Here is a 26,159-nt window from a genome sequence, read left to right as displayed (position 1 = left end):
CAAACAGGTTAACACTTGCTACGATTACACAACGTTTACGTTATACCTTTATCATTCACACGTGCACACACATCACATGGAATACAGGTATCTGTATGTCTAGGCACAGAATCTCTTCTAAAATCATTATGAAGTTGTTTTATTTCATGGTCTTGGTTGAAAGTATAGGCTAATATCTCTTAGCAACTGAAAATGTGCACAACCAAACTGTTCCTATCCACTTATCAGTTAATCTAACAAAAATGGTGTTTTTGAAACAGCATTTTAATAAAGTTGGTATAAACGAACATTTATGAATGTTAAATAGTCTTTAATTAGACTTCTCTCAATATGCTTGCTATACTGATGAAATGGGAAAGAAATTTTTTGAAGCGGAGACAGAAGCTGAATGAAGCAAAAGCTGGAAATCCTTGTTATTGGGGGAAAAAAAAAAGCAATGTCTTATAAACAGTCAGCCACCCCACCCGCCAAGAGAAGTTACAGCCAAAGGAGTGAACACAGGTCTAATACGGCCTGTGTTAGATCCCGCACAGGCCACACAGATCGTAAATCCTTACCACGCTGTTCTTTGCAGGCCCTCTCTTACCATTAGTTCTAGTTTTAAATACAGTAAGAACTGTATTAATATTTAACTTAATCTAAGTGTGTTTTTTTAAAGATTTTATTTATTTATTTGAGAGAGAGAAAGCACGAGCAGGGGGAGAGGCAGAGGGAGAAGGAGAAGCAGACTGAGCAGGCAGCCTGAGCTGGGGCTCGATCCCAGGACCCTGGGATCACGACCTGAGCCGAAGGCAGACGCTTTAACCGACTGAGCCACCCAGGCGCCCCTTAAGTGTGTTTAAAAAACAACACAAAACCCCACCAATAAGTTAAAGGTGAACACCGTTCCTTCTTCGCAGCATAACGTGGAAGGAAGAACGCGGGTCCTGAAGGCAGAGAGGCTTAGCTACTCGCTGTACAACTCTGGGTAAACCCTTAACCATTCTCAGCCTCTGTCTTGTCATCTGTGGGATGGGGATGGGTGCTGGTCCCTGCACGGAGGCTTGTTGGCTCCTAGAAGGGTGCCTTGTGTGCAGGGCCTGTAACCTCCCTTCCGGTAGCGCCGCCTCGGTTTCAGCTCAGCGCGGTCCGCTGACAGCCAGCACTCTAAGGAGAGCCGTGTGACGCCCCTGGGAGCCCTCTCACATGATCCCCCCCCCCACCCCGGAGAGCTACTTCAAAGACACCCTGGATTTATTTTTTCATTCCTATTACATTCCCTAATGTACACTACAGAAATACCGGCATGAAACACAATGGCCTGCAATTCTGCATCAATGAGGTTAAAAAGAAAAACATCAGCGAAGGGCCTGGGTAATTCCAGAGGGCAGAAGTCCTAGCTTCGTCTCTCTGTGCCCGTGCTGGGACTGCCTAGGTTCTCTGTACTCGCAGCAGCTAACCCACAGCTAGCTTTCTGTTCGCTCGCACACAGGAACCAGGAGCACGCACTATGTGTGTGCAGACAAACCTGGAGGAAAACACGTTTGAAGGGCTGTCATCAGGCCCTTACTATAAAGACATAACTTATAACATATTAGGACAGAGATCAGTGACATCGTCATGGTCTGGAACTTACCTGGTAGGCCAGACTGCTCCAGCATGAGCTTCAAACACTGTTCAGGAAAAAAAAAAAAAAAAAAGAAAAGAAAAGAGAAACCACGTTCATTAATTCTCTGTTTCTGAGGTACAGTATTGGGAGAGATGCCCCTTTTAGACCCTGGGCCTCTCTGTCTTGCTAGATTTAATAATTCCTGAAGGGGTAAGGATGTACACAGTTAAGACGATGAACTGAGGAAGCTCGGCTTCCTAAGAGCTAGAAGGGCCAACCCAGGAGGGGGAAAATATGTTGCAGGTGTCTGCATCCGAGACGTAGACTCCGCTCACCCACGTCCAGGTCTGCAGCACAACCTTCTGCTCGTGAGGACCAACACTGTGGTTTGGACCGGATATGACTGATTAGGCTGGTTTCATAGATACACATTAACCTCTGCATCCTACAAAAGGAGATTAGCCTTTACGTAGCACCCAAGAGATACAACTGGTCACCTGTAAACTCAGGGAGAGATCCGTGCAGCGGTGATCCCATGGCACATAGTAACCCGTGACACATGATTAACAGAAGTTTAAATAACAATAACAAAATCAGAAACTCCCAACTTCCTTGGGGGGGAAAACTTACTCTTTTGCCTACCTATAAATCTACGGCAAGAGTAAATAAAACCTGAATTATACTACACTAGCAAGAAGGAAGCAAGAATAAGGAAGATTACTACTGTACTGCTTGGAGTAAGAAAAAGAGCAAAGGATCAAAATACCCAGGAACAGAGGAACCCTTAAACTATAAGTCTTAAAAGATAAAATGGATTTATACACACTAGTCTTAAAAGACCTCTATAAATCTGAAGTGAAACAAAGTTCTAGTATACATGCAGGGTGACCCCATTTATGATTTAAAAGAAAGCACACGAACAAGTCCAGCTCATTTGTCCCTGAGCCGTTATGAGTGCATCAAAGGTCTAGAAGGACACACACTCGCTGGTGCGGTCAGATCTCACCATCCCGAGACCATGCAGACGTCTGGCTGAGGGGCTAGGGTAGGCTGGTGATCAAGGAGGATTTTTAGCTATAACCCACCCCACTGGAGTTTAAAGAATAAGTCCACGATTACTTGGATGATTAAGAATAAAAAAAGACTTTAAAATATACCTACAGGTTGTTTAGAAAAGGCCAGCAATGAGAGCACAATCCAGTAAAACAGAGGGAATGGGAGCAAGGCTGCAGCCGAGGACAGCTTCCGTTACTTAAGAAAAACGAACAGGCGGGCATTCACCTCGGCTGTGTGCTGGGGAGGGCCAGAGCACGGGGGCCAGTGTGGCCCAGCGGAGCGAGCGCTCGGGGCCTCTGGCTGGGACCCCGAGAGACACGGGGAAGCACACGAGGGCTGTGAGAACAGGCAGGGAAGGGACCACTTGACGTCTCTGTAAGAACAGACCCTGGGGAAATGCCAGGCTGCAAAGAAGAAGATCCATCAGGAAGCTGCTGGAATAATCCAGAGGAGAGGTGACCAGGGTGTGGCAGTGGAGGGAGTGAGATGTGGTCAGATCCTAGATGAACTGTGACGGGAGATTTCCTGAAAACCTGGATGTGAAACAGAAAAGAATCGAGGATGACTCCCTGGTGTTTTGGCCCGAGCGAGCGGAGAAATGGAGCCGCCACCACCGACGGGCGAGGGAAACGTGAGGTGCGTGCGAGAGAGGCCGGGGGTCACACAGCAGGGGGACGGCTGTCAGACAGCCCAGCAGCAGCTGGTCACACAAGCACAGAGCGCAGGGCCGAGGTCCAGCCTGAGGGAGATAGAGAGCGCAGAGCAAACTGTGGAGGGCTGGGCCTGTGATGCGGAGGGACCCCGAGGAGCTGTGGTCCTCCTGAGCCAAGTGACAGACGCGTTTCAAGGCCCAGAGAGGCACAGATCGCGTCAGAGGACAACGGAGCACTGCTCACGGGACCCAGCCACGTGGAAGGGAGTGAGTCTGCCCGCAGGGGGCTCAAGAGTGGACAGACAGACAGACACTTTGCTCCTCTGAAAAGTTCTGTGGCCTCCTGTCTTTGACATGAAAAGCACCAAAAAGTTAAAAGCTAAATGAAAAGCTAGGAAAATATTTAGAGCAGGTAACAAGAAGTAAAAAAAAAAAAAAAAAAAAAAAAAAAAATTAAAAAATGTTTCGCTGTGGACAATTTCAAACACATGCAGAGGGGGTGGTAGACGTGGGCCGTCGGTACCCATCACCCAACCCCCACGACTGCCGTGGCCCGTCTTGTGTGCCACATTCCCATCCATTTCCTGTCCCGCCCCCTGCCCCCAGGCGCTTTGAGGCAAGGATGTCAACTACCATATCATGAATTAGTATTTAGCACTCATCTCTAAAAGATAAACATTCTTTTAAAAAACATAAGCCTGAAACAATTACGACATCTGAAAAAACTTAAGAATTCCTTAATAACAAATACCCAGTTGGTGTTCATATTCCCTTTTTCTTTTTAAGTAATCTCTATGCCTGACATGGAGCTCAGACTCACAACCCCAAGATCAAGAGTCACATGTTCCACCAACTGAGTCAGCCAGTTGCCCCCCCCCCCCACTTCCCTTAGTCTCTCTTACACTGTAACTAAGGTTTTCCTGGTTTGTATCAAGAGCCAAATAAAAGCGCACACACTGCACCCGCCCCTCCTGTCTCCTGAGTCCCTTCAGGACTGTGCAGACGGTGGCCCTGGGCTGCGGTAACACGTCCCCCCATCCCCCTGTACTTCTTAGAAACTGACCTTCAGACCTAGGAGCTCAGGTCCACTTCGTTTTATTTTGGCAAGAAGAGCATGGGTATCATTTTGAACTACTGTAATGTGTGCGTGTTTTACTCTTTTTGGATTGTTAGTAGTCTTTCAGGATCATTGTTTAGACACATTAATTCATTAGGAGTTAAAATAACTGCGATAGTTTAAAATTCTTTCATTTTTTTATTAGCTGAGATATGTCTATCAAAACACCTTCTCATTATCTATTTGGTTACCCTTCAGTATAGCTTCCAAAAGAAACACAGGATAAATGCTTGACCCTTTTCCTTATGGTTGCCCAGCATCCACTCTGCGTAACCAGTGAAGATGGGTCTTTTTGGGATCCCTTATGAACTCGTGGTTTTAAGTATGCATAGTAATCAGTTTTATTATTATTCCCACGAAGGCTCAAACTGTCTCATCTGTGACTAGCAGGAGCCTCTTGAAGGTGGCTCCTGAGTTTCTCCGCACACCCCAGCAATCTTTGCTAGCTTTACTGCTTCTGTCAGGATAAGATGTTCCAGGCTCACCTGACACGTTCCTGACCTAGACACAGACCCAGCCGCTACTCCAAGAAGCCCTGATTCCTTCCAGGAGGGAGCGGTATTTAGCAACCACAATCTGGGTGCTGGGGTGCTTGCTCCCACCAGGTTGGTCACTGTGTCTAAGCTGTTTCAGGGGGAAGAGGTAGAAAAAAATTTAAAAACAAACATCAAGTTCATTCTGACTCTTCTGATTCAAATTCAGGAGTACAGGCTCTACTCAGCTCCCCCAATGCTATGTGTCTCTCCATTTTCCAACACTGAAAGTCCTAGTTCTCTGTGATGCTAACATAATTATTACCCCATACATACACACACACATTCATGCCCGGGGGTGTGATTATGTATGTACATAACCTAAAAACACCAGTAGGAAATATGCCAAAATGTTAATGTTTGTGCATTAAAGGATAATGAGGGGTTTTAATTTTTTCTTTTACTCCATTTCTATGTAGCCCAAATTTCTATAATATACAAGTATTACTGATAATCAGAAAAAAAGATAATAATCTTATTTAGTTTTTAAAGATTTTATTTGAGAGAGAGAGAGAATGAGAGAGAGAGAGCACGAGAGGGAAGAGGGTCAGAGGGAGAAGCAGACTTCCTTGCTGAGCAGGGAGCCCGATGCGGGACTCGATCCCGGGACTCCGGGATCATGACCTGAGCCGAAGGCAGTCGCTCAACCAACTGAGCCACCCAGGCCCCCAATAATCTTATTTTAAAAATTTGGGTTGTTCACCAATTTTCAAGTTCCCAAAACTACTCTTTTAGTGAATGCACAGAATTCTCTAAAGTATATTATGTGAACCCTAGCCTCAGGACCTCAAAATCCATGGCTCCCCATACCATATGCCCACAGACCTCTCCCCACACCAGAAAAAGTAAAATTACTTACATCTCTCACAGATATTGTTTCTTCTACTATGATCTCCATCTCTGTACCAGGCTGAACATCACTCCCCATAGTGAAAAACAGGAACAGCTAAGATCAATGAATGCAATTTAATCTAAATTTTAAAATTCTATAAATATATTACCTGCTTCCAAAAAAGAAAAGCTCATGGTCCATGAAAGTGTAGTAAAAATCTCCTATCATATAAAAACAAAGACGCTGGGTAATTTAATGTTGCAATTTAAGCAACAGTCTCGACAACCCAGAAATGTAAGCATGCTTTATGTGGGTTTCCACTCCCACAGGTGTTAGATCATCGTTTCTCTCTCCCAGATGTTATTTACCCCACCATGATCTTCACTTCTCTCTTGGTCACTCCTCAAGGGGACCGGCCACACGCTGTAAGCATTCACCGGGTTTCCTCTGTCATTTGGCTGTGCTCTTACTTTCTGTCCAGGGAATCTGATCGCCTGTCAGTTCGGCTCCTTACGGCCCTCCCTTTCCTTTCGAACCCCATCTCACCTGTCACGTTTTCCTCCTCCCAGCGTGTCACGTACTCCTACGTGGCCATGTTCAGGGGAAGAACAAATTAAAGAGGAGGTAGCTGGGAAACTAAAGAAGTGCATCCGGGAACCACAGGGATCCTGACAGGAGTCCAGCTCCGGCGAGACAGAGTCTTGCCGGTAAGGACCCTGTGGGTTTTGGACTGTGATGAAACTTTACTGAACACACAGGGCTTCTGGCAGACCTAATACTTTATACAGAAAACGAGGACCGGTTCAGAACAAAGCTGCTGTGAGACCATTGTATTACTGCAGAGAACAATTCAGTCCAAAATCCATACGCTCTATTTCACTACATCTGAGATGCTGCTGGCTGTTCCTCACCACCTTCTGTGCCACTAAGAAGGAGAAACAGTGCAGCTGCTGCCGTCAGATGGCGCAACGTGGGGAAAAGGGGTGCTTTTTAGAATTTCTGAAATGGGGTGGTTCAAACAGGTGGCCACTCAACTTCAAAAGTCCCCCTTAACCACAAAACTCTCACAGAAAAAGAACCTTGTGAACATGCTCTGATGTTATTTTTGATGTAAACACAAAAAACTAGATGGTTCTTTGTATGCCTAACATACAAGGTATCGTTTAAGAAAAAACTTCTGAGAAAAATGATTACTGGGTGCAGTATTTAAGGTAAGAATCACGAAATTAAGAACTCCCGATTCTGGGAAGCTTGATCTCGTTCTGTCAGGCAGACACCACGTTACCTGAGAGGAAGTTGGTGCTTTTCCAGGACAGAGTCCCAGTGAACTCCCCATCTTCAGTTCTGCTTCCTTCAAAGTGTACCCGTCTGGCACTACAAAGAATTTGGAGAACAGGATGAATGTTCTTAATTCCTACCTCTCTGGGCAAAATAATATACTGGTATCAGCCCTCCTTTGAAAATCAAGAATGTCAAGAACGAAAAAATATGAGATGTACTCCATGCAAAAGGATGACCTATATTATAGTTATGTGTGATTTTCAATTTCCACCCTCTAGGATATATCTCCCTATCTGTACAACAATGCTAAGAAATAAGAGACAGCCACGAATGTTCTGGATTCATACTTAGTAAGAACCAAAGAGCCATTGTTTACATGGATTAAAAGCTAGCTATTCTGAATTGATTCATCAATGATGGACCAGCCCCTTCCACGTTCAAAGCTGCTGTGGTGACCATCACTTAATTAAGTCTAATGACAGGATGCAGAGGTGAGAACAAAGTCTATTCTACAACCCTTATCACAGTAACAGGAGCAATGCAAACACTTTGACAATGAATCTAGAAAGATACAACCCGATCAAAACAATTGCCTAAAATGAGGATCAGCTCATCAGAAAGATCGGTGTTTTCCTTTAGAAAACAGAAGTGTTTGAATTTCTGGTTACGATTTTCTGTACTATGTGAAGACAGCACTGGGACAATAAGATGTCCAATAAATTAGTTTCTAAAATGGAATTTAAAGATATTAGGTACTGGAAGCCATCATTTAAATAAGAAAGATCGATGGTGTGAGTGCGTGTCAGTATTTGAAAGCTACCATGAAGATTTACCTGGACAAAGCAGCTTCCCATTTCTGTCAATAGGTCTCAAACAGCTGTTCTCAGCTACAAATAAAAAGAAGCCAGTTAGCGCACCAAAAAAACTAGAGCTGCTCTATTGTTACAATTAGCAGAAAGCTACAATGAGCTACAAAACAAAAAACCCCCATCAATCAAAAAAAAAAAAAACAAAAAACAAAAACACAACCCCCCCCCCCCACAAGTACAGGCTCTTCAGTTCGCACAGGGCCACGAGAAGGCCTACCACGCTGAAACCACGTGAGGCCAGCTCAGTCACTGTGAGGACACCGCAGCTGCCCTGGGACCTCTCAACACCGTGGTTACAACAGTTAAATCTCCATCCACGCCACATGTACAAATTTAAAAAATTGCAAAATTAGTATTTGCACTGCAAGTTAAAACACTAGAAACATTTAAGAATTTTTTTTTTTGGTTAAAAAACATCAAGTCTGGTTTACACAGGGCTCGCTTCTTGCCGTAGAGCTTACAATACCAAGTGAGCATCTTTTCTATCCCCGAGCGAACCGTCATCCTCTAAGTTTGCTCTGCTTCCCAAATTTCCTGTTTTGTGCTTTCAACCTCGGGAAGGGTCTGCCGGAGGCTCCTTGGATGTTGAGGGTTTTTGCCAGCATCACCTGCTCAGCGATATCGTCGTCCTGTCACAACCGCTTTCCTCACGTCCCTTCACGTCCCCTGGCTGCATATCTAGTCTCCAGAGAGACAGCAGTGCTGATGTTACCACAGCCAGCTACTTCTTCTAGGCCTCTTTAGAGTTTCTCGGCTGCACCTTCATCCCTGGGAAGTGAGTCGCTTAGCCATGAGCCGCAAGACGTCACGTGGGCTCACCGTGGGAGAAAGGGACAACAGGCCACACCCTTGGCTGCGGTGCACTGAACACCAGACACTCTAGAGGGAGGTGATCGGTCACGGACCCTGATGCACATCTGCTATTTACGTAGCGACCTGTGGACTGAAGAGCTGGTAGCAAAAGTTTTACTTCATGCAATTACTCCGTTCACATCCAGCGTAGCAGACATTGGAACCACGCTGTTGGGCGGCTGATGTTATGCAATGAGCCATGGTGACTGAAATTCGTGCAGACTGCCTCTATGTAAAATATGGTAGGTGATTTTTATGCTTTTTAAACGGATTAGGGCCAGTGGGCCCTATTTTTGCGGGTGTGAAGATTCTGGCTTTGTGGGAAGGAGCACTCCAGGTTTTGAGTCCAAACGGAATCCTTACAAAGCGGGAGAGGAGTGGGGGGCTGGGAGGAGGGGTGAGGCCTCCCGGGAGGACAAGCATGACGGGAGCCTTCTGAGTCCGCACTCTTACCAGACCACAGCAAATCGCCGAGATTCCAGAGTTCTACGTGTTACACAGTGGTACTGTGCAGCTAGCGAACCATTCTAATACACACTTCCCGACCAATGAAACTGCTTACGAAGAGTTCTTCAGTTTAAAAAAATGCATCTCAGCACTGCCTCCTTAAAGTACTCTTTCAGTTCACAAACTGTGTCTTCCCTGAGCCAGGCGCCGCACCAGAAGCCAACAGCACGGCAGTGAGGGGAGACAGCCACGGGCTCTGCCCTGTCTTGTCTGGCGGAGGAGGTGGGCCTTCGCCACACGCAGCACAGGCAGCGAGGTGCGAGCGTAGGGGGTACCAGGAGAAGAAAACAGATGTTAGCCGAGATTGCGCGCCCAGGGGTGACGGCAAGTAACATTTTGGCTCAGGGCAAGTGGGTGGCTGAAGTCAGCAGAGAGGAGGGAAGAGGAGAGAGTTCAGGGAGAGGACCCCACAGAGCAGTGGGGTGCCGAGGGGTGCGGTGGGGGCACTGGGGCGCTAGGACCTCTGAAAGCCAGCATGGACAGTGTGTGAGGCAGGACAGGGGGCCACAGGAGGTTGCCAGGCCGTGGGCAGACAAGGCCGGTTCTTCAAGGCTGGGCTGAGGAAGGAGCCTGCGTGTGATGGACAAGCACTACAGGGCACTGAACAGAGGGGTGATACGATCTCATTCGCCCCCATTTAAGAAGATCACTTGCTAGAAGATCGGTTCAGACGGGGGCAAGAGTGAAAGAAGGGAGACCTGTTTCACAGGAAGATGATGAACTATTCATTTTAATAAACCATACGCTTTTAATCAATTTGAGGTGTAAGTTACAATAAAACACGTCCCGTTTAAGTGTACAGAGTCTGATCTAAACACTCAGCAACCACCAGCACACCGAGATAGGATTTGCACCACCCCCCAAAATTCCCTCACGCCACTCTGCAGTCAGCCTCCCCCTGCAATCCAATTTTCTGCCCCTGTCACTAAAGCATGCGTTTTCTGTTCTGAAAATTTCACGTAAGTGGAGTCATAAGAGTATGTGCTCTTTTGTGTCCGGCTTCTGCGTTGAGAGTCACCCGTGTTTTGCAGGTGGTAGCTTGAAGCTCGTGTTGATGAACAACCTCCTGTTGTTAGGATACGACACAGTTTGCTCACCCATTCACTGCCTTATGGACTTTTGGACTGTATCCACCTTTCCATTATGAACATTTACATAGAGTATTTGTAAGGATATGGTTTCATTTGTAAGGATATGGTTTCATTTTTCTTGGGTAAGGCACCCAGGATGGGTAAGTGAATGTTTAAATTCCTAATAAGCAAGCTAACTCTTTACCATTTTGCACTCACGCCGCAGTATGTGGGAGCGGCTCCACATCTTCGCTTGGTTTTGTTGGGCCTTCAATTCTAACCATTCCACTGGGTGTGCAGTGGTGTATCATTGCGGTTCCGGTCTGACAGCTAAGCAGCTCCGGAGCTAATGACACTCAGCATCTCTCCTGTGCTTACTGGTCGTCCACAGGTAGGGGTTCTTCTGTCAAGTGTCCTCCCCGTGTGGGCTGAGTTCTCTTCTGATTTAAGTTACAAGTATTTTTTTTTATACAACCTGGATGCAAGTCTATGTCAAACGTGCTACAAATTTTTTTCCTCCCAGTTTGATGCCTTTTGAAGTACAGAAGTTTTAAATTTTGATATTGCCCAATTTATTAGTTTTCTTCTTTTACGGTTTGTGCTGGAGTCCTAACTAAAAAAAAAAAAAAAAAGCCTTTTCCTTATGATAAAAGTAACAAAGATTTTCTCATAAATTCTCTCCTAGAAATTTTATGGAAATGGTTTTAACGTTTAGGTCTATGATCCATTTTGAATTAGTATTTTACATGATGTAAGGCAAAGCTAGAGGTTCATCTTTGCATCCATGGATAGCTAATTGGTCCAGCACCTTACGTTGAAAATACACTATTTTTCCCCATGGGAATACCTTAGTACTTTTGTTGAAAGTCAACGGACTTTCATTTATTTGCACCAAGGTAGTTCCAATGTAAATATTTTAGGCTCAAAAACCACATACAGTCTCTATTGCAGAAAAGGAGCCCTTTAGAGGTGTGAAAACTATTCTTAGCTCACTGGCGGCACAGAAACAGGTTTTGGCCTAGACAGCTTGCTGACCCCTGCACTATGTCTGCTCCCATGCTAGGACCCACTGTCTTGATGTCTACAGCTTTAGAGTAAATCCCGAAATCAGGCAGTGTGACTCTTCTGATTTCTTCTCCCCTCAAATTGTTAGGATACTATAGGTTCTTTGCATTTCTATGTAAAGTGAATCAGCTTGTCAATTTCACACACACACACACACACACACACACACACACACCCTGCTAGGATTCTGAGTGAGGATGCCCTGAATCTACAAAATGACACACACACACACACACCCTGCTAGGATTCTGAGGATGCCCTGAATCTACAAAATGACACACACACACACACACACCCTGCTAGGATTCTGAGTGAGGATGCCCTGAATCTACAAAATGACACACACACACACACACACACACACACACACCCTGCTAGGATTCTGAGTGAGGATGCCCTGAATCTACAAAATGACACACACACACACACACACACACACACACACACACACACACACACACACACACACACACACACACACACCCCTGCTAGGATTCTGAGTGAGGATGCCCTGAATCTACAAAATGACACACACACACACACACACACACACCCCTGCTAGGATTCTGAGTGAGGATGCCCCGAATCTACAAAATGACACACACACACACACACACACACACACACACACACACACACACCCCTGCTAGGATTCTGAGTGAGGATGCCCTGAATCTACAAAATGATTTTGGGAGAATTCACTTCTTAACCATGTCATATTTTCTGATCCAAGAACATGGTGCATCGTTCCACTTACTTACATGTTCTTTGACTTTTCACAGGGATATTTTCTTGTCAGTGTATATGTCCTGCACATATTTCAATAAATTTATCCCCAAGTATTTCATGATATCTTATGCTATTAAAATGTTTTCCTAATTTCATTTCCAGTTTTTTTCTGTTGCTACTAAACATACAATGGATTTTTGTGTATTAACTTTGACTTCTTGTTAAACTTCCTAGTCCTAGTAGCTTCTTAAGAGAATCCTTTAGATACACAGACAGTAAGCACATCAACAGTGCTCACCACCACTGCATTAGGAAAATCAATTAAACACACAGTGAGAGTAACTCCTACCACTAGCGTGGCTACAGTCAAGAAGACAGATACAAATGCTGGCAAGGATGTGGAGAAACCACAATGCTAGCACATGGCTAGTGGGGACGGAGATGCTTCAGCCACTCAGGAAAGTAGAATGGCAGTTTCTTATAAAGTTAGCCACAAATGTGCCATATGACCCAGCAACTACAATCCTGCAGATCTACCCGAGAGAACCAAAAACATGTCCACACAAAGACTTACATGCAAATGTGTATAACAGCATTATTCATAAAACCTCCAAACTAGAAACAATTCAAATGTCTATCAAGAGGTGGATGAATAAACAAAATGTGATACATCCATACGACGGAACACTGGTCAGCAATGAAAAGGAACACATTTCTGATACACACTAAATCATGGATGAACCTCAGAACTGGTATGCTAAGTGAAAGAAGTCAGACACGAGGGAGTTCATATTATATGGTTCCATTTACTTAAAATGTCCAGAAAAGTCTAGAGAGACAGAAAGTAAATGAGTGGCTGTTGGGGCTTGGAATGCAAATGGGGCCCGAGGAATCTTTTTGGAGCAATGGAATGTCTTAAAACTGGATTGTGCTCACGGCTGTACAACTCTGTACGTTTACTAATCATCACTGACTTATCCACAGAATGGGTGTTTGATGGTATGTGAGTTATTATACCTCAATAAAGCTGTTAAAGAAAACCTAATGCCGAGTGAAGAGTTTCAGAATGTTATATTCTGTGTGACAGAATTTAAATGTGAAAATACAATATACACATATATATACACCTGTATAAGGAAGCATAATATAAACAGAACAGTATGAATGCATACAGAACACACCCAAATCAGGTATACTGGCTGCATTTGGGGAGGGAGAGGGAGAGGTCTGAGGAGGAGAACATAGAGATTTTTAACTTTATTTGCAATGTTTCAAACAATAACGATATGACAAAATGTTAACATTTGTCCATGTGGGGTGGTAGGTGCATGAACTTTCCCTATACTCCCTTATTTTTTTAAAAACATTTTATTTATTTATTTGAGAGAGAGGGAAGGAGGGAACACAAGCAGGGGAGAGGCAGAGGGAGAAGCACACTCCCCACTGAGCAGGGAGCCCGACTCCCTGGGCTCCATCCCAGAACCCTGAGATCAGAGCCTGAGCCGAAGGCAGACGCCTAACCGACTGAGCCACCCACGCATCCCTGTACTGCCATATATTTTTTTTTTAACCAAAAATCAAAACTAAACCAAAAAAACCCAAGGGCAAATGTAAGTGATTACCTAGTTCCTTCATTAATTTTAGTTCCTTTATGGCTTTAATTCGAAGATCAAACACCACCTACAACAGAGAAATAAACTAGTGACTGTGTGTGTGAGCCCAACGGGAGGGGAGGGCGCCGAGGCCGTCAGTGAACGCATACACAGCTCAGCAGACTTACCGGTTACTGGACAGAAGTTTCTGCCTACTTGAAAAAAGATTTTTTTTCCATCTCTGACATTCATTTCCTTCTTCTTCCAAGTTAAAACCAAAAACTGGGACCTTAACAGTTAAGGCTTTACCAAACCGATGATAACCAGAACAGAAAGACCGAGAGCTAAAGAAACAATCCTAGCTACAAAGGCAAAAAGCTGAAAACCCACACTAACTTTTCTAACGAGAGCAAACAAAAGAAGATGCAGTTAATCGTATTTCTTTAGGTTAAGAATGATAAATTTAGGACAAGTGAGCATAAAAAAATATAAAAATGGGCAACACTAATCCAAGGGCACTATTTAACATTTTTATTTAAATTACTTTTAGATTGTTTTCTCTCTTTTCTTTTTAGTTTAGGCTAACTGCCTCTAGGGCATGGGAAATTCAGGGGTAAAAGTGATGTCAGCGATCACGGACTGGACCCTCCCAGCAGCGCCCCACACAGCACCAAGAAGGAACGGAGACTGGAGTAACCGGACTTCACCAAAGCCTCCCACTTAGGGTCAGGGTGGCAGATCTGCCATACCAACCAATACTAATGCACCCTAAGAAATTAGAATATTTATAGAAAACATTCTAATAGGTTTCTTTCGGTGTTCTAGAAAAAAAAAAAAACTTAATGACTTGAGACCACGTGAATATAAAGAGATGTTTCCCAGAATGCTGTTTAAGGAAACCAGGGTCACAGTCTTCAAGTGGAAAACTGAAGGACTCCCTTTTAAGAGCAGCTGATTTTAGAGCGCACAGAGTACGATGCAGAATAATTTAAGATAAGCTTAAAAAAACAAGCACCAAAAAACAACACAACACAAAAACAAAACATATTTGCCTGGTTTAAAAAATAGAGAAAAGATTGTGGAAAAATAGCATTTTATATTTATCAAAGCTAGAGGATTCCAGGTAAAAGCCTACATTCTAACTGTAGCCTCGGACAGAAAAAAGGCACACATTTTCTTGATACGTGCCAAGGGCTAATACAGGTAAGCAAGAGGTAATCAAATAGTAACAATAAAATGCTGATTTCCTCCCCCCACATTTTTGTAAATAGTAAGCTCTATGCCCAACGTGGGGCCTGAACTCATGACCTTGAGATCAAGAGCTGTGTGTCCTACTGACTGAGCCAGCCAGGTACCCCAAAAAGTTGATTTCTTAAGATCTAGAAGCCCACTGAGACAAGCGTTCTGGAAGATTTCACATACTGCTTTTTAAATCAAACACTGTTAAACTAGAAAACCGTCCACCAGACTTGAACTATAATCTACTCACTGTGTTCACAGTTGCTGATATTTTAACTTGCTTCTCTTCGGATTCTAATTCACATAAATTTTGAACTTGGAGCCAGTTGATCTCATTCATACCAGTGAACCATTTCCCTTGTTTGAGCAACAAACTGTAGGAATAAAGACATTTAAAAAAATGTGTCTCTACACAGCGCTTCTATGGATCAGAAAGGATCAGAAAATTAATACTTTTCCTTAGGTACCACTTCCAAAATTCTGCATGTGTGCTTTGATGTGACTAATTAAAGGTGACCAAGGTCTACTGAGCTGGCTTTTGGCTTTAAGAAAGCTATCTTTCTAGGGCAGTGCTAGGCAGTTGTGCATGGAGTCTATTTCAGGACTCCAAGTATGCTCTGACTTATACAAATAATTTGTTACATTTTTCGTTTTGTTTTTTTTGCGTTGCCACATTTTTCAAAGAGAAGTGTCGTCACGGAGTAATCCACTGCTGACTTGGGCCTGCACACTGGAATCCCACAGCGAGCTTTCAGAGTACTGATGCCAGAAGCCCACCCCCAGGATCTAGATTCAGCTTAATAACAGGACAGTCATGCACAGCTGTACACACAGACACTACATAAAAGTGCCATATTTAAGGGGTATATCATGCCCGTCGTACACGTCGCATATTTCTATGTTTATTATAGTTTTATTTTACGACAGCAGATGGCCTACAAGAACAAGTACGGTGTCTCGCTCTAACAAAATTTTCCTCCACATAGTGGTACAGGGTCTGGAGGAAGGAGTGGCTTTCTAATTCACACAGACGCGCTGAATGCTCAGGCAGAGAAGCCCTCTTTAGAGTGTGTATGAGACCCCGAAACACAATGCTACTCTGTATTTCAGCTGTTCCACCCAGGGCTACATCCTAAAGACAGCAAAGTTTTTGGTTTTTTGTTTTTTTTAAAGATTTTATTTATCTGACAGAGAGACACAGCAAGAGAGGGAACACAAGCAGGGGGAGTGGGAGAGGGAGAAGCAGGCTTCCCGCGGAGCAGGGAGCCTGATGTGGGGCTTGATCCCAGGACTCTGGGACCATGACCTGAGCCGAAGGCAGACGCTTAACGACTGAGCCCCCCAGGCGCCCCAAGGCAGCAAAGTTTTAAGCACAGAGATGTTCCCTGAAGTGGTGAACGACTGCATGAGGACAGTGAGGACGACACGGCCATCTTTTACCAAAAGCGTGCAAACTCTAAGCACCGAATGCCCACACCCTCCGGTTCTAGGAAGCTGGTACTCATTTCTACCCTCATTTTGCAGAAGAAGAAACAGCAGAGGGAGATGAGGTGACTTGCACAGGGTCGCACTGTCAGGACGCGATCAAGCTGGAAACAAGCCCCGGTGGCTTGTCCTCCCCCCTGCACAGACTGCCTGGCGCGGGAGCATGGTTAGGTAAGCTACATCAACACCCACTGCTACGTAGCCGTGCCTCGGGTCTACAGACACGGGGGCGGGGGGGGGGGGGGGAGCAGGATATAACCGTCCATGAAATAATCATTAGTAAGCTTCAAAAGAAAAAACCCTCAAAACAACAACCAAAAAAACCAAACAATTATTTGTGCTCAGGGCAGAAGGAAAGCTAAGAGTGACTGCCCCTTGCACAGTGGACACTGTTTTGGGGCCTCCTGTCATCACTTCTGTATTTCCCAAGTCCTAATACATGCTATATTACACTTTTTAAAATTTAATTTTGGGGGGGGGGCAGAGGGAAAGAGAGAACCTTAAGCAGGCTCCATGCCCAGCATAGAGCCCGATGCGGGGCTCGATCTTACAACCCTGAGATCGCGACCTGAGTCGAAATCAAGAGTCCGACACTTAACTGACTGACCTGCCCAGGCGCCCCACATGTATTACTTTTTATAAAGGGACGTATAATAAACTTTTAAATTAAATAAACAAAGTGCAGAAATAAACGCCTGGAAAACACTTGTCCAAAAGAGTGATAAATACAAAATAAAGACTGTTCCAAGTGCTCTGCCTCTGGGTCACAGCCACTATGAATGATAAAATGGAGACTCCGACTGTTCAAGCAGGGAACGATTTGTTGCTTGCAACTTCAAGTTTTTAATATACGGAAACCGGGAGGTTACAGGGTAGGACACACTGACCACAGAAATGTAGCATAACAGACGTGGATGACAAAATGGAGACAGGCGGCACTTCTGAGCTTCCAGTGTGACTCACAGGGCTCAAGAGCGTGATCCCCCACGTACCTGCCCTCTCTGGGCAGCTGGGAGGGTCTCAAGACTCAGAAAAAGGATGATATGAAAAACTCAATTGCCTTATGGGAGACTTGTGACAAAACAGACAAATCTAGCTAGAGCTTATTATCCTCCTCATGAAAAGATTCAGGAACTTTCTTTGTGTGAATGTGCCTTCAGTTTTGTAGGAAGTGCTAATTGGAATTCATTTGACAAGATTCCGCTTTATAAACAACTAACCTGGATTATATCTCATCTATATCTACATTATTTAGTTACCTCATTTACCAACAAATAAAAATTAAAAAAAATTGCATCATAATATCATCTTCCTCCAAGCTGCCTAACCCAGAACACTCCCGTATACGATATCCAGGACACAATGTTTAGAGACAAAAGGAAAATACTGAACTATGATCACTATTAAAATAAAGCTTTCGGGTTCTAAGCGACAGAACTATCATTAAAATAACTCAAAAAGGAATTCTCTTATGTTTCAGCAGGGTACCTGTTATCTCTAGAATCCTGAACGAGAACCAAGCTCTTGTTCCTGAGGCCCTGCTCTCTGAACGTCTTCTTCAGGTCTTCCTTGGGGACAGCGACCCAGTTCTCTCCCCCGGCAGGGTCCGTGGCGTTGACGAAGAGGACACCCACGGGCACCGCCAGGGTGGTGAGCACGGCGCCCACTTCTGCATTAGATGGAAAGACGTGTGGAGACTCCACCAACTGCTGACACTTTTCCCCCTCGCTGCTTGTTGCTAAATGAAGAACGTTTAAGAGCAGAGGTTCGCAGTCACTCCCGGTTGGAATCTGGATGCCACCAACCTACAATTGTATCAATACAACCATTAGTATAGTTCCTATTTGCCAAAATCAGGTCAACGTAATCACACGGTAAAAGACTACTCTTGGAGGGGCGCCCGGGTGGCTCAGTTGGTTAAGCGACTGCCTTCGGCTCAGGTCATGATCCTGGAGTCCCGGGATCGAGTCCCGCATCGGGCTCCCTGCTCAGCGGGCAGCCTGCTTCTCCCTCTGACCCTCTTCCCTCTCATGCTCTCTCTCTCGCTCTCTCAAATAAAATCTTAAAAAAAAATACTACTCTTAGAGAATTCTTTTTTTCTCTTTTTAAGTGAAATGTCTTAGATGTATCAGAACTTTAGATTTTTCCTTTGAAACTTTCTCTTAGCCTTCTTTTGTTTTCTAGGAGAGCAATGTGGAGTGGAGACAGAGATGTACGTGTCCTCAGCAGTGGTAATAAAGCCTCAGCAGAAAAGAAAAGAAGAAAAAAGCCTTGGAAATACATGAGACGGGCCAAGGACAGACCACAGCGTGGGTGAGATGCTGCTCGCCCCTTTCCTGACTTGGAGAACCCCCTCCGCTCCTGCAGGTCACTGCCCTAACTCAGGGTAGCTACCTGCCCCCTCCTGAACTCCCTCAGGGAGCATGCGCAGAACCCTCCTGCAGCAGCTGTGTTGGTGGGATTATGTACACAGGACCGCCTGAAGGACAGACTGATTACGCACCTTCATAGGGAGCTTCTGGCACTGCAGACACACTCGACAAACATCTCCTTAACATACGACTAACACTGTACCTAAAACCTGTCAGACATTTCAGGTGTTTTCTAGTATCTAGTTGCCTTCACAGACGCTGAATAAAGTTTTCTTACAATGACACTTAAAAAAAAAAAATCAAAAACCATCATGCATATTTCTTCAATCCGTTCTTACCTCCACCCCATTCCATACAAAGAGGTCTTCCCCGTCCGCAATCTCCATTTCACACAGCATCATGTCATCCCCTAGAAGATGAGCTCATCGGTGAGACCATTCATCACAATCACCAAAAACAACTAAAGAAAGAGCTGAGACACTTAAATATTTGTTTGAAGCAGCAGTCTCATCAAGGAAAATTAAGAAAAAGGCAGTAATTGCATTTATTATGTTGGTATTATTTGAGATTTTTATCTTTATGCTTTTCATTACACTCTTCAGTTGTTTGTTTGTTTTTCACTTTATGTAAGTATCTCCCCGTGTTGTTACGGAAGCTCTGTGAGCACGAGAGCAGGGGAGGTGCTGACCAAACCGGACACTGCGTGCAGAAGGGAGGCTCAGGCAGCACATGGCCCCAGCCCCAGCACTAATCAGCTGTCTGGTCTGTGTACTGCGGCCCCATGCTTTAGTTTTCTTGTTTAGGAAATGCAGGTAAAAGAATTTTGCGAAAATCAAATGAGATAATTTATATAAAACTTATCTCTGGATGTGGTGCAGTGAAGTCCCAAATAAATGTATGTCACCGTGGCTGCTATCATCATTGCTTTGTTGTTATTCACGGGTAGTAAAAACTTTTAAGCTCTCCAAGTACTTTGGGAGAAAAGAAAAATCAAGCCATATAAACAAGATGTTAATGGTTTGAAACCATTTTGCTAAAAAAATCTGTGGTAATACAAAAAAAATTCCACAGGCTTTTATTTTTTTTAAAAGATTTATTTGTGAAAGGGCAAGTGCACCCCAATGTTTATAAGCAGCAATGTCCACAACAGCCAAACTATGGAAAGAGCCAAGATGTCCACCAACAGATGAACAGATAAAGAAGATGTGGTGTATATATACAATGGTATATTATGCAGCCATCAAAAATGAAATCTTGCCATTTGCAATGACATGGATGGAACTAGGGGGTATTATGCTAAGCGAAATAAGACAATCAGAGAAAGACAATTATATGCTTTCACTGATATGTGAAATTTGAGAAACAAGGCAGAGAATCACAGGGGAAGAGAGGAAAAAAATGAAACAAGATGAAACCAGAGAGGGAGACAAACCATAAGAGACTCTTAATCTCAGGAAACAAACTGAGGGTTGCGGGAGTGGTGGGGGGTGGGAGGGATGGGGTGGCTGGGTGATAGACATTGGGGAGGGTATGTGCTATGGTGAGCGCTGTGAATTGTGTAAGACTGATGAATCACAGACCTGTACCCCTGAAACAAATAATACATATGTCAATAATAAAAAATTTTTTTTAAAAATTAAAAAAAATTTTTTTAAAGATTTGTTTGAGAGAGAGAGAGAGAGAGAGAGAGAGAGAGAGAGAGAGAAGAGGGGCAGGGGCAGAGGGAGGGGGAGAGAGAGTCTTAAGCAGATTCCTTGTTGAGCTTGGAGCCTGACATGGGGCTCAATTTCACGATCCCGAGATCATGACCCGAGCCAAAACCAAGAGTTGGATGTTTAATCGACTGCGCCACCCAGGTGTCCTCACAGCCTTTTAAAAAATTGTTTTGGTGGAGAGGTAGCTTTAATTAAAAAAAAAAAAAAAAGAAAGAAAATATTTCTATGTTTGCAAAATTCACACACCACAGAAATCAGAAAAATTACTTGTTTGAAAACTGACCATGTGATGACAGCCTAAGTAAGAAAGTAGTAGTTAGTGGGAAAGACTGGCCAAGAGCCGAAAATCCATAAAATACAAATATTGGAAATGAACCCACAAAATACAAGTATAGGAAATGAGTCGCAGTGTTTTAATATTTTCTTACCATCAAGCATCTGGTAAACATGCAGTCCTGCTGGTACAAACTTTGCCACACTAAGAACCATATCTCCTTCCCAAAAATCTAACAGCTACAGAATATTAATGGAAGAAAAGAGAACAATGAGAAGTAACATAAGTATCACATTTCCAGGTAAAAGAACACCACCGAACTATTTCTCATATGTTTAGATGATACGGGGAGCTAGCAAACCCATCCCACCTAACACCAAAAGTGTGGCAAGAAGACATCACTCGTTGCTAAATTAGCCAAATCCAAAGACGGTCAAGCTCATCCATTAGTGACTGGAGAATGCTGGTGAACAACTGTACTTAATTTATGGGAAGACCACTTTTATTAGAAGGCAAACTGATCAACATGCCAGCCCAGAAATCTTTGTCCAAAAGAGCAAAAATCATTTGTTTAATTAATTAGCACCATTCAGGGAAAAGCAACATGGACTCTCTAGCACATGTCAAAATTCTCAATAACCTGAAAGGAATGTTTTGCATCATAAATTCAAAAAGTGGCATTACCAGTTTCTATAGGACCATGGATTTGTTTTTAAATTTCTAGAGCCAAGACTCTGGGGACTGGTCATCTCACCAGAATATCATCACCCATAAAGTCAGTCCTGTTTTGTCTCTTTCCACAGTAGCACAAGGTAGTTCTCTTAAAAAGAAATTTCCTGGGGCACCTGGGTGGCTCAGTTGGTTGTGTCTGCCTTCGGCTCAGGTCATGATCTCAGGGTCCTGGGATTGAGCCCCACATGGGGGTCCCTGCTCGGTGGGGAGCCTGCTTCCCTCTCTGCCCCTGCCCCAGCTCATGCGCTCCCTCTCTCTCAAATAAATAAATAAAATCTTTAAAAAAAAACAAATTTCCTCTTTACAAGTGATTAGTTAACTGCACCAGTTTTGTAGCCTCCTGCCAGGGGCTTACTTCTAAGATAACAGAGATGTGCACTTCAAACACCAGAAAGCAGACTGGAGCGAATCTAAAACCTATGAAAGTGAACAGGTCTGTTCCATCTGAAAGGCCCCCTAGACAGGGTCAGCTCCCCACGCCCACTTACACCAACACTGTGGGACTGGCTCAGGGATGAACTTTTAATGCAAAAATTTGGAAACATTAGGAAATTTTAGAAATCCTGATACTAATCCAAAACTGAAATATCATTCAAATCAACTAAGGTTAACAAAGAAACTGGCTGGCTTTGCTTTGTACAAGAGAAAAATAGAAAAAAAGAAAGGAATAATTTTGGGGATTGATGAGTTTGCCAGAAAATTCATTTATTTCTGCAAAAAATAAAAGGCTACATTTTTTTTAAGATTTATTTATTTCAGAGAGAGAGTGAGAGAGCACGAGTGAACGTGCACATGCTAGGGGGAGGGGCAGAGGGAGAGAGAGAGAATCTCAAGCCGACTCCCTGTTAAGTGCGGAGCCCGACTCAGGGCTCGATCTCACAACCCTGAGATCATGACCTGAGCTGATTCAAGAGTCAGATGCTTAATTGACTGAGGCACCCAGGCGCGGCGCCCCAAAGCCTACATTTTCTATTTTCCTTTTCATTGATCAGGAAGTAGTGAGAGGTGAAGAAGTATGACCAAAAGGACAGAAAGAGTAAGGAGACCAGGGCTGCAGTCTGACTGCAAGCCACTAGATCTCTCTAAATTACAAGTTTTTCACCTTTAAAATGGGATTAGCTTGCCTTTAGCTTACCCTGAGATTAAAGAACCAAAGGACATAATTTATTTGAAGGCTCTATAAGTAAAATGAACAGCACTACCGTTGTCATGAAAACACACTTGGATCGATTACTTGGATGCAAGGATTTACAACAATGCTTGTTTTTACTGCACAACAGAAGGTATTTTCCTCCCCTGAACAATTTTAGTAATAAATCCTACCCTATACTTAGGAAAGGGAGAAACGTTAGTTGCTTTTGTTTCTTTAGTTCTTGTTTTTAGGCAACATGCTTATCTTTTTTAAGACATTATTCATTTATTTGACAGAGAGAGACACAGCGAGAGAGGGAACCCAAGCAGGGGGAGTGGGAGAGGGAGAAGCAGGCTTCCAGGGGAGCAGGGAGCCCGATGCGGGGCTCGATCCCAGGACCCTGGGATCATGACCCAAGCCGAAGGCAGACGCTTAACGACTGAGCCACCCAGGTGCTCCCCCCCCTTTTTCTTTTAAGATTTTATTTATTTGAGAGAGAGAGGGAGGTCGTGCATGAGCAGAGGGGCAGAGGGAGAAGCAGACTCCCCACTGAGCTGGGAGCCAGACTTGGCGCTTGATCCTAAGACCCTGGGATCATGACCTGAGAAGGCAGACACTTAACCAACTGAGCCACCCAGGTGCTCCAGCAACATGCTTATCTTTTTACTGCTTCCAAAAAATAATTTTCTTTTATTTTCCGAAAAAGAAACAGCCTTATCCTTTTTCTCTCCCCAAAATACAATGTACCAGGCTTGATTGTCCCCCGAAAGCCTGCTGGCAGGACAGCGTGGGTCCCGCCTGTGCAGAAGAGCCTCTCTAAAAGAAGTACAAGTGAGGAGAGAACATCTGGGTCACCCTCAGGAGTGGGGGACGCAGGGTGTTCTTACGTGCTTTGAAAACTAAATAGCTGAATCCTAAACAGGATTTCTGAAAAGGAGAATCCAGCTTGAGATGGACCTTAATGTCTAAATTAAGAGGAAGCAAGGCTAAATTACCTGAAATATTGACTGTCGAAGATCTCCTAAAGTTTTTCTTTTATCAAAGGTTAAATCCCACACGCTTTCTGCTTGAGAGATGATTGGGTGCAGAGCCCCATTGAAGAAATGATAATGAGGACCCAGGTGGAGATGCAACTCAAAATTATTGTTTGTAGAATCCCATTCTGCCCTTTAAAGAGGCATAAAAAATACATAAATGCTCTGTTTTTGTAACACGGTTTCATCCCAAACCCAAAATACTTGATTTACAATATAAATAAATTCTCTGTTCTACCTAAGTAATTATTAATGTCCTTTTCTTCCATGCTCCAAAATTTTCATTTTAGTTTCTCAATGAATAGCTAAATTTCAGCTCTGCCACCACGAATTCCAAGGAAAATCAATTTTAATATACACCATGCAACGTTTCTCTAAGTATCGAAACTCAAAATCTTCCAACAATGGGAATATAGTTATAAATATGCTAGAAACCGTTCCTCCTGTAATTGTAAGTGCCAGATTCATGAACTTCTAGTTCCTCCTTACCCCCACCAGAGCCCCTCAACTCTCCTGTAGAATATTTAAAGTGGGCCTCACGATCCTCCAGGCTACTCTCCCCAGCTCGAACATCCTCAGCGGCGGCCCAGAGCTGGCAGCTGGTCTCTGAATCCGCTCGGCTGTCCAGGAGCCGCTGCCCGACATTCCGCTCGAGGCAGTGTGGCCCCAGGAGAGCTGGATGAGGCCATGGCCACTGTTCGGATACTCCCGACACAATTCTATTCATGTGGTCAGAGGCAGCACTAGCTTTTCTGATGGCCGCATTAAAAAGCTTAGTGCTGGCTGGCGAAACCCCTTTGGTTGTGGCTGTGAACACCCACTGCTAGTCCGCACCCACTCACGCAGTTTTGCCTGTTTAAGATATTTTATCCTAGTTTTTATATTTTTAGTGTCTTCATTTCCTTTGATAATGGTTTGCCATTCAATCTACCTGCTCCTTTTTTCCCCCAGTTTTAAGCCAATGATAAAAATGTTGAACACATCCTGGCTACATAATCAACCAGCCACGTGGGTCCGCAAGGAGGCCATGAGAACATCCACTTCCCTAACCCAATGCCCCACTGACCCTGGCAGAGAGCAAATAAAGATACAGTTCCTCAGGGTCCAAGGTGAGACCTCAAAAGAGAAGATGAGATTAGCAAGTCCTCACAAACCATGCCTGTGATAACCTATTACAGGTTTCTGCCCGGACTGACACAAAGCCTGGCAGTTTGCAGAATCCACATTCTTTCCTCTTGCCCGCCTCTGGTCTTCTATCACTATGGGCCAGTCCCCACAACTACTTAACTTATGAGGGGTGACTTTCACCCAGGTTCTCTCTGCACCTCGGGAATCACCTGGAATCACGGGCCAGGATACAATTCACTTAACGTCCTAGGTGTTCACTGATTTCTCCAGGCTTCTGAGGCTTCATCCCTACTCAGCAGTGGCCATTTATGTGACATTGTTTCATTCACTCTCACAGATAATGATGATTTCAAAGTAAGACACTCTGCCTACAAAAATTCAGCAGCTACATAGACACGGGCATTGATAAGTTGTTTTTCCTTTTTAATTTTCCTGACTGAAGACTGAAGACCTAAATGAGATCCTCGTTCTCCAGAAAAAAACCATTCAAACTCTAAAAGTAAGTTAAAATTACCTTTTTGTTTGCAGTTCAATGTTGGCTGCGTCCATTTCATTCAGCAAATGACGTGGAACCCCGTATCTTGGATTAGCTCGAGCTGTGAACAGAACACTTCATTAACTTGGGCTGACGAAATGGAATCTGGCTGCTGGGAATCTAGAAAGTATGTGCTGGGAGCTAGGAAGCCTCTACTAACTATCTTTGTGAATGCTAACTTCCTGTGGGTCTCAGTTTTCCCATCTGAAAAATGAAAACATTAGAACAAATGGAAGATAAACAGTTCCTCATGCCACGCTAGAAGAATTCCATTTCTTCAATTCTCTTTAAATATACTTTTTAAAAAGAACACCCACTATTTTCTTCCTGATAACAAATGTAGTAATTGCCACCATAAAAATTCTAGAATATAACAGATATTTTTATAGCTATTACCTATAATCCCGTTCCCAAGAGATACTGCTAAAATTTGTTATATGTACTTCTGGTCTTTCTTCTATACCTACACAATGTGTCTGTGTGTGCACACGTACCCACACACATGCGTGCGCATGCACACACGCACACCTGTGCACACACTTATTTAAAGCGACTGGGATTGTATTTAATAAATCTGTAATGTGCTTTTTCACTTCATATTTGTATTTCTCCAAAGTTTTAAATGATTGCATAGTAGTTCATTCTATAAATAGCATAATTAATCTAACCAATCTTTTTCTGGTAGGTATTTGGGTGATTTCTAGTCAGTATTATAAAATAATGGGAGTAACGAACATCTTTGAACATGAATCTTTACACACAGCTCTGAT

General features: G+C 43.8%; 1 protein-coding gene and 1 non-coding gene across 6 annotated transcripts in view; both read right to left on the bottom strand.

The window, feature by feature from the left end:
- Nucleotides 1-26,159, bottom strand: part of USP40 (ubiquitin specific peptidase 40) — a 76,991-nt gene that overhangs the window by 16,419 nt on the left and 34,413 nt on the right. For 4 of the 5 annotated variants that reach the window (XM_028105207.2, XM_028105210.2, XM_028105208.2 and 1 more), the window contains 11 exons: nucleotides 25,369-25,450; nucleotides 23,688-23,859; nucleotides 20,983-21,067; nucleotides 19,178-19,248; nucleotides 17,956-18,272; nucleotides 15,233-15,356; nucleotides 13,774-13,831; nucleotides 7,893-7,946; nucleotides 7,064-7,152; nucleotides 5,806-5,892; nucleotides 1,616-1,652 (listed from right to left, as the gene is read on the bottom strand). In XM_028105207.2, coding sequence (XP_027961008.1) covers nucleotides 1,616-1,652; nucleotides 5,806-5,892; nucleotides 7,064-7,152; nucleotides 7,893-7,946; nucleotides 13,774-13,831; nucleotides 15,233-15,356; nucleotides 17,956-18,272; nucleotides 19,178-19,248; nucleotides 20,983-21,067; nucleotides 23,688-23,859; nucleotides 25,369-25,450 — 1,176 coding nt within the window. The remainder of the gene's footprint in view (nucleotides 1-1,615; nucleotides 1,653-5,805; nucleotides 5,893-7,063; nucleotides 7,153-7,892; nucleotides 7,947-13,773; nucleotides 13,832-15,232; nucleotides 15,357-17,955; nucleotides 18,273-19,177; nucleotides 19,249-20,982; nucleotides 21,068-23,687; nucleotides 23,860-25,368; nucleotides 25,451-26,159) is intronic. The other variant, XM_028105209.2, reaches the window with a different exon arrangement.
- On the bottom strand, nucleotides 739-823 carry TRNAR-UCG (transfer RNA arginine (anticodon UCG)). The gene has a single exon. It is a non-coding gene; the product is annotated as a tRNA-Arg (tRNA).

Source organism: Eumetopias jubatus, unplaced genomic scaffold (assembly GCF_037043125.1).
Source record: "Eumetopias jubatus isolate StellerSeaLion01/CBP00866 unplaced genomic scaffold, mEumJub1_p1.0 scaffold_3, whole genome shotgun sequence".
Lineage (NCBI taxonomy): Eukaryota > Metazoa > Chordata > Mammalia > Carnivora > Otariidae > Eumetopias > Eumetopias jubatus.
This window is presented reverse-complemented; position numbering and strand designations above follow the sequence as displayed.